This window comes from Tetrahymena thermophila (assembly GCF_000189635.1).
Source record: "Tetrahymena thermophila SB210 genomic scaffold scf_8254479, whole genome shotgun sequence".
Taxonomy (NCBI): domain Eukaryota; phylum Ciliophora; class Oligohymenophorea; order Hymenostomatida; family Tetrahymenidae; genus Tetrahymena; species Tetrahymena thermophila.
In genome coordinates, this window is record NW_002476254.1 from 328,781 (window position 1) to 339,998 (window position 11,218).

Genomic DNA, 11,218 nt, shown 5'->3' on the forward strand with positions numbered 1-11,218 from the left:
ATTTCATGCTTTCTAAAAATTCATTATGCACAACAAAAAAGAGATTATTCATCTAATATGTCATTATTAACAAAATTTGAGATTAAAGTGACAACATTAGTATATTTTTATATTTTCAATAAAATTTAGAAGAGAATGTATTAATTTCTAAGTTGAAGTATTATTATGTCAAGAATTTATACAAAATATAAAAATATAAACAATAAGGCGGAAGTATAAACAGTAAATTATATTAAAAGTGAGTGTTAGTATGTATTATAAAGTATTTGATTAAAATTGAATATGATCAATAGCGTCATTTTTAGCATTTTTAGTTGGTTTATCGTTTTTTTTGTTCCACTCAATTCTTCTTAGAAGATAAAAAGGTTTGAGTTTGTTTTTAGTTATTTGTTTATTAGGTTGCTTGGTTGTTAGTTATTAAAATTTAATTTTATAAAAGAAAATGTTTGAATTAGAAAGATGTAAAAGATTACCGCTTTCTTAATGATTTAAAAGTTTTTAATTTAAATTGGAATTGTATCTTTGTATTATATATTAAGTCTTATTGATTATATAGGAAGGAAGGAAGTATATTTGTTAGTTTTGTGTAGTTGCATGTATGAATATTTTGCTTAGTGTATCTTAGCTAAAGCTAAAGATAGATCAAATTTATATTGTTTTTTCAAAGATTGTAGATAGTCATTTTTCTTCTTCTTTTAATGGGAGCAGATTCTTTTAATTCAGCGAACAATTGGTTTAATTCTAAAGCTAAAGCGTTCATCTTTCTTACTTTGCTCTTATCAAGAGGTTTTTTGAAATTGTACTTAGGCTATTATTCCTTTTATTATGGTTCAGCATTCATAGCTGACTGTTCTACGTTTAAAGTAGAAGAGCAAGAGTGAATGGAGTCTTCTTCTTCAATTCTTTCAAAGACCATGCTATCCTTTCCTTCTTTAGCAATTGATTTCTTGATGGCTATGAAGATCTTATTCTTGATCATGAGTTCAGCTTGTTAGTTGCAAGAGTCAGAAACACGAGTCATTGTTGTTGTAGATGTTGAGATTTAGTAAATTTAGTACTTGTTTAATTTTGAATTATTTTAATATGCTTGTTGTTGATATTAAATAGTTGTTTGATTAGTTGTTTTTTAATATTATTGCTTTTTGATTTTTTGTATTTTTTTTAATTTATAATGAAATCAACTTCTTAGCTTTCAGGTATATTAATATCTTCAGGACCCCCTCCTCTTTTTCTCCTCCAAATGAAATTTAATTAAAAAAGAAAAGAAAGTCTGTCTTAAAGAAAACAATAGAAAGAAAGAAAGAAAAATTAATAATCTTTGCAAATTAAAATTAAAACTGAATGGGGGACTAATAAGTGTTTAATTAAGGGCTTGAATAAGTAAAATTTGCTTATATAAACCCCCCTAATTTAAATGGTTTCCTTTGATTTTTAAAGCATCTGCCTGAAATCATAACCCCCACAAATAAAGCAATTCTCCTTATAAAGCTAAAATAAGAATTTCAACATAATTTCAGTTTAATAGTCTCATATCAGAAAGCTATGATTTGTATTCTGGGTATAAAATAAGTTTTAGCAAAAAGATAAAAAATTGAAATCAAATTAAAAGCTATTTTTATATCAACATTTTTTTGTGCTCGATTTAGTAATTTTAATTTAAATATCCATTCCTCCTCATAAAGCATAAAGCGGAGTTTTAATTTGTATCGCCTTCTCCTCAGTGAGAAATCTGCTTAGTATCAAAAAATATGGTAAATGAATAATTGTTGTTATAAATTATTTTAGTAAAGCAATGAGAAACATTTTTATCCCTATAAAATTATACCTTTTAATAAACTGATTTTTAGCAAGTATCTTTGAGAGAAGTAATAGTATCTCTTTCAACTCTTAAATTTGATTTCTAGTACCTTTAAGATAGAGTGCTAAAATTTATCGGAAATGAATAGATGTTTAGAAACAAAATAAACATCAAAAGTTAATTCTTGTGAGAGAAAATAAAAATTATAATTGCAAAACATAAGTATTAGCATTATAAATCAATAGAAATATAAAATTAATTAAGTATTTAATGAAAAAACTAATTGAGTTATCAATAACAAAAGCTAATATATTTTTTAGACATTTTTTATGCTTTTGAGTCGAAATATATTAAATAATTCACTGATTAAATTATTAAAAGTATATCTTTTTGAAAATTTAAAAGAAATTCTGATAATAAAGAAACGCGTATCTTTAATTTTTTTGAAATTAATATCTTTGATTTAGATGCACCTAGGAATAAAATTTAAATTTAACAAGATACACAAGTGCAAAAGGTATTTTTAAACTATCTCTATTTAACTTGAAACATACTCGTAAAGAAAAAGCTCAAAATGTCTAGATTTTTCATTTTTTCAATAAAAACATGCATTTAAATTAAATTCCGTAAGTAATTAGCCACTTGAATGTTTGTAGTAAAATAAGATTTAAAAATGACTAGACAAAGCTTGTAATTTTCTACCTGTTATATATACCTCTTAATTTACGCAAATAGTAGATCAATTAGAACAGTTATTAAAACATATTTCGCTTTAAATATTGAATATGAAACAAAACTCCCACTTTGATTTAATTTCCAAGTAAATATAGCAATAAAACAAATATCTTATGAAAAATATTATAAATTCATATATTTTTATTATAGCCTCTATCTAAAACAAAAAATACAATATTCAAGCGCATGAGATGAGTCTAAGTGAAATTTATTATAATTATAATCATCTATTTTATTTTTATTTTACTGACGTTTGTGGTTTTTATGATTTTTCTATTTTTCAAATTAACGCAAGCTACTGTTTGAATATTTTTTACCTTAAATTATTTCTCTCTCAAAGATCATAGTATTCGATTAAGCTATATTTATCTAATTATCCAGTAAAAATAATGCTTGAATATAAGTACATATTTCCTAATTTTACTCTACAATTACATTTTTATTATTTTCTACAATTCATGTTTTGCTTGTTGTTTGTTTGAATTCTGATAAATTTTCAAATACTATACCTACTTTTTTTATAAAAACATATAATTAGCTCAATTATTTTAGCTATATTCGAATTGCTATGATTGCTAAAAAGCGAAAGTTTATATATTTTTGAATTGATTAAGAAGAGTTGATGAAGAAATGCAAGAAATTTATTTAGATTTTAAAATAAAACTTACTTTTCTCTTTTGTTACCTTAAATAAAATATTTTTAAAAAGAAGTATTATCATAATATTTATAATTGTATTAAAATTTCTAGTATTTATATAAATATATTTTAAAATAACAATATTATTTCTATACTACTATTTTGAAATCTTCATTTTATTTATCAAGAAGTGAAAATAAATTATTGGGCGTGGCTAAAATTACATTTTACTATTTCTCAATATTAATTAAAAATTAACTCTATTCTTATCAATTTAATACTTTTTTTGCATAAATTAGCAAGAGAAATTATATTATAGTGCGTGGCTAAAATTATATCTTACATTCTCTCCATATTAATTTACACTTAGAAGTATTTAAATAAATTCTATGCTTAAATAGATAACATTTTTCAAAAATTAATAAAAGAAAATTTCTTTCTTTGTTTCTTACTAAATTGCTAAATATCTTTGCTAAATTACAATTTTCTCTAGAACACAAACACCATTTTCAGTTTTATAACAAATCGCTTAATTCAAAACTATAAAAAAATATAAATATCTACATAAATTTTAGAAATGTGTAAATAAAAAAGATATCTTATGTGTTTGAACTAAAATAGTATTTTTAATATTATACCAGTTAACTTGCTTATAATTGCTAATAATTAATTTACTCTAACAAATTTAGCTCAAACTAAGATAGTAAATAATAGTTGATTTAATTTTTTTGTAAATTTGAATTAGTATTGATATGCTTGCTTGCTTGCTCTAAAAAAACAGGAAACATCGAATTTTTTTCTAGATTATTTAAGAGAGTAATCAAAAATATAACAAGTAAAAATTGAAAAAAAATAAAAAATAATATTTTATAAAAGAAATAGGTGTATATTGTTTTAAAAAAATTGGTTAGTATTTTGTTTGTAGTAAATAAATTAATTATTGATGCCAGGTCATAACTGATTAAAAAATATTGATTATAGATCAAATTTATTAGTAAAAGTTTTTTGATCCAATATTTTTTACAGAAATTTCATAGGAAAAAAGTTCTATTTTTCGAAATAATTGTTAATTTCAAAAAAAAACAAAAAAAACAAGTGTAGAGGTTACAAAGTTTTAAATTTTGCATGCTATTATTATATTTTTTAATAAATTTACTATGCCATTCATTGCTTGTATATAATTCAAAATCTTTTAACATATCACAAGTGATTTATCCACAAAAACAAAAATTTGCATTTTTATTTTACTAGCTGTTTTTCTGATGTTGGTACTAGATTGTTTGGAAAAAATTGGTAAGTAATATATGCAAATCTTTATAAATGTTGCAAACTAGCATAGTTTTCATTTAAAAATATCTCATTAGTACTAAAATTAATTTTAAATGCTATTAATTATTCTTAAAATATAATATTTTTACATTTTTTTAGTTATTCTATCTATCTGATGTAGCTTACTGATTTTGATATAAAATAACTATTATTTTATGTTTTTAATTTTTAGTTGGGGGTCACTAAAGGTATTAAGCAGTAAACAGATAAAGTCCTTTAGAAGCAAGTAAACAAACAAAAAAACGATAAGTTATAAATTTATTAGTTTTGTACAATAAAGAAATTTTATTTGTCTTTTTTTGAAGGTGTGAAGTAAGTAAACTAAAAATTTAATATAAGTTATTAAGGTTTCTAATATTTAGAAGTAAACTAATACTTTCTGAAGATAGGAAAGGTTATACTATTTGAGTGATAATTATCACTACTCATACATTAAAAACTTTTAGAGTTTTTATTTCTATGTTTTAAACCCATAAATAATTTCACTAATTTAACTTCTATTGAAGATTCTCTCTCAGAGTCTCACATAATAACCTTACATTATCATTTTTTGTAGGCTGGCTGAAATATTTATAAAAAATGTTAAATTTATTTGATATATTAAAAGGCTGGTATTCAGACAACATAGTTTTTATTATTAAATTTGTAAATTGTGGAATAATAATTAAGGGTTAGCTTAAATTTTAACTTTGGTTTTTAATTAATGGATTTTTACAATAATTAAATAGCTATCGATTATTATTGCTTAATAAAATTTCTTTTATCAATATTTAATTTTGATTGGATGAGCTTAATTGATTTTTACCTAAACATTTGAAGAGATTGTGAGAAAAATCTAACTATCTCTATTTTATCTTAACAAAAAAAAAAAGATATTTACTAACTGAATTCAAGTACTTAATATTCAAACACTCCTAAATAAATCAAATCAAATCAAACTGCATTAGTAAACATAAATAGCCATCCGCAAAGTAAAGTCGTAAAATTGATCAGCTTTCATCATACAAACATGATTATATCAACTTTGGAAGATGAATTAAGTCTCTACCACAATCACTTAAATAGATTTAAAGTAGATTTTAGATTATTATAAAAACATAGAGACAAATTAATAGACCTTTTATTTACTCCCATTAATAGATAATCCAAAATTAAAATTTGCTAAAAAATATTCTATATTTTGAACTCAACTAAGGTCAGGACGGACTTTGCTTATTAAAAAATCTTTGTATTATATTATTACAAGTTAAAATTCTTGAATTTTATGAAATAATTCAGGATTCTACTCTCTAGCATATAAAGAAGCGTTTAGTTGTAACGTTCTAGATTAAATGCCCATTTTTTTTAGATAATTTTCATTTTAGAAAAAATATATTAAGAGACCAAATTTTTCACAGACTTTTAGAATAATTGCAATTATTTATCTAAAATCAAGAAAATTAGTACTTGATATTTAAAGATACTTTAATTAATAAGGAGTATGCACTTGAAAAAATAACCTTTATGGGATGGGATGGTAAATTGAAGAAATTCTGGTTGTAGGTGATTAAGATTACAAAAGAAAACAATTTTTACTAAAAATCGTTTAGCATTGTCACCATAAACTTCTAATTTCTTAAATTACTTCTTTTTTGAATATCATTTAGATAAGGTCTACTTAATTATTTTTAAATTATTTCTGGAATTGCATGCAAGCTCATTTCAATCAAGTAAATATCATTATAAGATATTAAAAAACTTATTATACATACATCTTTTTAATTTGGCAAAATACCTTTTTTTTTATTAATTTCTAATTCTATGTTTCTAGTTTTGATTTGTTTCTTATTCAAATTTTACCACACACTCAACCAATCTTTTTGCGTTTCTTTCCATTTTTCTCCCAACCTATAACTTTGAGAGATAGATAATAATATCAAAGCTTCACAGTTTATAGTTACGACAAGTTAGAAAAAAAATTTGCTGTATCACTTTATAGACAAAACAATAAAAAATAATAGCAGTTTGAATAATAAAAAATATTTAAAAATAGCTTTTAGTAATTCCAAATGCAATTTGATTCACTTAAAATAGATAAATATAATCATTCAAAAGCAGGCCTTAAAAAGGAGAAACAACAATTCTGGAGTTTAAGACATTTTATTGAAGACCTTTTTGAATAAAAAGTGACAAAATATTGCTTATTTGTGATAGTAAAAATAATTACCTAGCATATGTAAGTTAATTAGTTCTATAATTTTTTGTGGATTGTTTTGAAGTCATTTATTAATTTATTTTTTATTTTCAATGATAAATATTAATTGTTACTGCTTCTTTCTTTTGTTTACTCTTCTTATTAGTGTAAAGTTAATATCTTTATTTTCACAGAAAAAAAAATAGATAAGACGATTAATTCTTAATTTAAATTTGCTTGATTCAGGTTTTTTACATTTACTTTTTTTGAAGATTATTTTAAATTTTAAAAGGTCTTTATTTTGCTTTATTCATCATTCTTTAATAAAGCCCTTTAAGGTTACTTTTGAAAATAACAAGCTGAAAATAATTATATTTTATCGTATATAATTTGATTGATTTCGCTTTCTAATCTTATCAAAGTTATCAAAAATGAAAAATAAAATTCTCCCAGAATAAGCAAATGATAAATTTCCAATAAAAAATCTAACTTTCCACTAAGCAATATTTTTTTAAAAGTGTAAAGTCTCTAATAAGTTTATATTACTTTGAAATAAGCAAATAAATATAGCAATCTCCTTCTATGAAATTAGTATCTGCTATTAGCTTGTTAAAGAGAGGAAATGAATTTGATTTATGAATTTTTCTTAGTTTTGATTGTAATTTAAGATTATATTATGAAAAAAAAAAATTTTTGAAGCATATTATTAGGATTATTAATCTCGTAATATAATTTTGTGTGATGAATGGTATTAAGTTACAAATAACACATAAAAAAAAATAAGTGAATTTTAAAAGCAGATCATAGCTTATTTTCTTAAATTATTCTTCCCTTTTGTTTTCTTAAATTACTTCTTCCTTTTATTTTTTTTCAGCAATAAGGATATATTAAATTAACATATTAATTTTTTGAGTTACTTCCAACTCAAGGTGATGTAAATATTTAAAAAAGTTAATTCTAAAACTTATAAAACTGAGGGGGCACAAGCATATATGCTGACAAATTCTAACAAAATAAAATAGTTAATGAGTGAATGAATGAATGAACAAATGAATGAATTGAGAAAATGATTTAAGGTGAGACTTGAAAAGAAAAATGGTATATCAGACAAATAGTATGTAGGTATGAAGGGAAATCAGCTAAGATACAATGGTTTATTGAAATAAAATAATTATATATTAATTTGTTATAAAGAAATATTTATTTAGTTTGATTGTGTGTATTTTTTAATTATGTAAGGATTAGTTTTAAGCTTATGCTTTGCATTCATTTTAGCTCATAAGTGAGAATCTTCTAAATTTATTTTTACTCGTTATTTTTTTGGAGAAATATTAGTTGCACATTTAAAACAAATAGTAAGTAGGGTTTGAAGTATTTGTAGCAAAATATTTCTTGTGTCATAAGATCAGATCTACATGTTTAAGGGAGAATAAATAGTTTTTAATTGCGTTTGCAATTATCTTTTGGTAGGTCATTATATTATGCAATTTTATTTAGTTTAATTAATTAATAAATTAATTAATTAATTTAGGCTGGTCTCAAAAATAAAAATAAATATGAGTATTGATTGAATTTGAGAAGCTTCTAACTAATGAGCGAATAATTTATTGTTTATGTTAGTTTGGATATATCTTATACAATTAATTGAATGAAATTGTTTATCAAAAAATGATAGGCAATTCTATCATGCTTGTTATTAATAATTATAATGTTTGTTTGTTTAATATGTATATATTGATTAGAAAGGTTTTGTATTTATTATTTATTATTTGATTGTTTGTTTGTTTGTTTGTTTGATTATTTTTTGATTATTAAGTTTTTGTAAATTATTTTGATTACTTATTATTTGTCAAGGTAAATTTTCGATTATTTTTTATATTATTATTTTTAAATTAGGATGAATTTTTTTGATTTATAAATTATCTATTTGATAATTAATTAATTATATGCTATTCCCATATGAAAGTAAAGTAGGAATTAGACAAACTGAGCATTTAGTTATTAAAATGAACTAAGTATAGACAATAGTCAGTCAGATTTGATAACTAACTAACTACAAAAACTGTATCTAGAAAGTCTGACAGACAAGCATCTATTTTAAAAGTTCAGTTTAAACGTTATAATTTTTTTAATTCACTCAAGATCGAAAGATGAGTAGATTTCTTCATCATCTTCCTCATCATTTTAAATGCTAAGGCATTTATCTTCTGGGCACTTATCGAAACTTTCGATAGAACTCTTAGTAGAGAGGCAAGTAAAGCTTTAGTTAGAGCAAATCATAGATTTGTATATTTCTTCTAACTCTCTTGCAACGATTTCTAATTTTTAGAATCTCTTTTTATTTAAAGGAAGTGCGAAACCATCCTTCTTTTAAATGATTTTCTGTAATCCGTATTGTTTGGGTTTTTCTTCGGAGGAAGAAAGAATAATAAGTTGTTATTTACCCATTTTTAAATAAATTATTGTTTGAAGATATGATTGATTAAAATTTCTTATGTTATTATTATTTTTTTTTTTATTTGGGTAGTAAAAATATTAATAATTTTTTATGAATTAATTAATTATTATTTTCGAATGCCAATGCGAAGGTTTGATATCAAGTGATTTTTTAGGATTGTTATTTACTTTCCCATTATTAATTAATAATTTACATATGTAAAGGCAGAAAATCTATAAATGAATGAATTAATATATTAATTAATTAAGTTAACACTTTATTAATTTTACCCAAGCGGTTTAAAAAGTATATCTTAATTAATTATTTGATTGTTAAAAAAAATCTTTACCCGTTCCTCCTTTTTTAAAAAAATTTGATTTACTCCTTGCTATTTTTTTTTATTGATTACTCGCTTTCTTATTTGTTTGCCAGCCAGGTATGAATAAATAAGCTCTAAAAAAAGATTGATTTGACTCATGGGCTCATTTCAAAGCATAGAAAAATATACATTAAATCATTCATGACTTTAGCTTGATTTGAAAATTTTAACTAAGATAATAAAATCAAATCACGAGAGACATTTAAGACAGACGAAGCGAAAAGGGAAGAAATTTGCAAATAAAACTCAGAGACAGACGTGAAGCGAAGATACTACCAAAATATATGCAAAATGCTAAATTTACATATTTACTGATTTGATTATGATACTCTACTGAATAAATTTATAGGGCTAAATTTAAGGAATAAGATTATTAATTCTAATTATTATGTGAAATACAATGGGGATGTTTTAAGCAGATTTTGTATATTAAACCTGTAAAAATCAATCGCATTGAGTAATTTATTTATTTTCCACCATACGAAATAAAATTTACCCTACCACTTTATTTATTTTCTGAATAATAATTCTAAGATTTTCATAAGTGAAGTTTTAAAAAATTTTCTCCCCGCCCCGTCCTTTTTCCCATCTATCGCTCTATTATCTCTTAACAATATCATTGTGCGTAAGTATCGCTAGCTCCCTTGAGTCACTGTGCCTGTGGATTGTGCAATTACTAAGGGTATTTGCAAACCTTGATAATTAAAAAAAATATGATTGTTGATTTATTGAAATAATAAAAATACTGATCAATTAAAAGTAATTAATTCATCAACTTTTCAAGCTTTTGAATAATTAATTTAAAATTAATTAAGTGAGTTTTTTGACAAAGCTAATATTTTTGTAAATATTTACTGAACAATAAAAAGCTGAAGATTCAGCAATATTTTGATTTACTGAAAGTATTTTTGAAATAGAAAATATTTGCTCTGCGCAACTAGTGTAAGAAGCTATGTCATAATTCTTAGCTTGAAACCTAAAAAATGTTTCGCTTTTACAGCTCCTTAGACTGAATATTATTCTACAATAATCAAGATCAAATTAGAAGCTTTATTATTATTTTAAATTTGGCATGTAATTAATTTGATTTCTCTAGAACATAAAGGTAATATAAATACTACAGATACTTATAAGATCCTGTCAGAATAGTAGAGAGTTATAGTTTATTGTAAATTTGCTTGAATAGCTTGAAGCTCAAAGTTTTTTTCTACAGAACACCTTTCTTATTAATAAGCCTACATTTTTAGTAAAAATATTTTATGCCTCTTCTCATTTACGTGGAAAATTTTGTTAATAATTTCAGTAGATCATGTAATCTGCCATTTTCCTCAAAATATTTCAAATTAATATCTAAAAAGAACGGTTTATCTCTTTATCTATTTATTTTATTATTTGAGATAGACACCACTGCTCAAAAAATAAAAATCATGTAAGACTTCAAATATATTAGCTACTGAAAGTAAATTACAAATAACTCTTTAAAATATGAAGTAAAAATAGTAAATCCAAAAACATACTTTTCTTAATAGACGTAAAGGTAAAAGGGGAGTAATTTTTAGCTAAATGCTATATCCTTAAGGACTTTAAAAATGTATTTAAAAGAAAGTTTTGACGATATAATTGTAATTTAATAATCTAAAAGCTATTTCTTTTCAGCTAAGAAAACGAGTGATTAATACATACTATTATAAAAGATGTTAAATAGGCATGTCAATAAATAAATCATCTA

The 11,218-nt window shown here is 23.0% G+C and overlaps 6 protein-coding genes across 6 annotated transcripts; 1 reads left to right on the top strand and 5 right to left on the bottom strand. All coding sequences in view use genetic code 6, as the record gives it.

Annotated features, from left to right (window-relative positions):
* Positions 1-661: 661 nt before the first annotated feature.
* TTHERM_00624500 (hypothetical protein) lies at positions 662-1,021 on the bottom strand (the record flags this gene model as incomplete). Its single annotated transcript, XM_001022576.3, has 1 exon — positions 662-1,021. The coding sequence occupies one exon, from the start codon at positions 1,019-1,021 to the stop codon at positions 662-664; it is 360 nt and encodes a 119-aa protein (XP_001022576.1).
* Positions 1,022-1,171: 150 nt separating this feature from the next.
* On the top strand, positions 1,172-1,546 carry TTHERM_00624510 (hypothetical protein; the record flags this gene model as incomplete). The annotated part of the gene is made up of 1 exon (XM_001022577.1): positions 1,172-1,546. The coding sequence occupies one exon, from the start codon at positions 1,172-1,174 to the stop codon at positions 1,544-1,546; it is 375 nt and encodes a 124-aa protein (XP_001022577.1).
* Positions 1,547-5,686: 4,140 nt separating this feature from the next.
* On the bottom strand, positions 5,687-5,839 carry TTHERM_00624520 (hypothetical protein; the record flags this gene model as incomplete). Its single annotated transcript, XM_001022578.2, has 1 exon — positions 5,687-5,839. One exon carries the CDS (start codon positions 5,837-5,839, stop codon positions 5,687-5,689), a length of 153 nt encoding a protein of 50 aa, XP_001022578.2.
* A 2,100-nt stretch (positions 5,840-7,939) lies between these two features.
* Positions 7,940-8,632, bottom strand: TTHERM_000624529 (hypothetical protein; the record flags this gene model as incomplete). The annotated part of the gene is made up of 1 exon (XM_012799321.1): positions 7,940-8,632. One exon carries the CDS (start codon positions 8,630-8,632, stop codon positions 7,940-7,942), a length of 693 nt encoding a protein of 230 aa, XP_012654775.1.
* Positions 8,633-8,806: 174 nt separating this feature from the next.
* Positions 8,807-9,121, bottom strand: TTHERM_00624530 (hypothetical protein; the record flags this gene model as incomplete). Its single annotated transcript, XM_001022579.1, has 1 exon — positions 8,807-9,121. One exon carries the CDS (start codon positions 9,119-9,121, stop codon positions 8,807-8,809), a length of 315 nt encoding a protein of 104 aa, XP_001022579.1.
* An 812-nt stretch (positions 9,122-9,933) lies between these two features.
* On the bottom strand, positions 9,934-10,730 carry TTHERM_000624539 (hypothetical protein; the record flags this gene model as incomplete). Its single annotated transcript, XM_012799322.1, has 2 exons — positions 9,934-10,183; positions 10,345-10,730. The coding sequence occupies 2 exons, from the start codon at positions 10,728-10,730 to the stop codon at positions 9,934-9,936; spliced, it is 636 nt and encodes a 211-aa protein (XP_012654776.1).
* Positions 10,731-11,218: the final 488 nt, after the last annotated feature.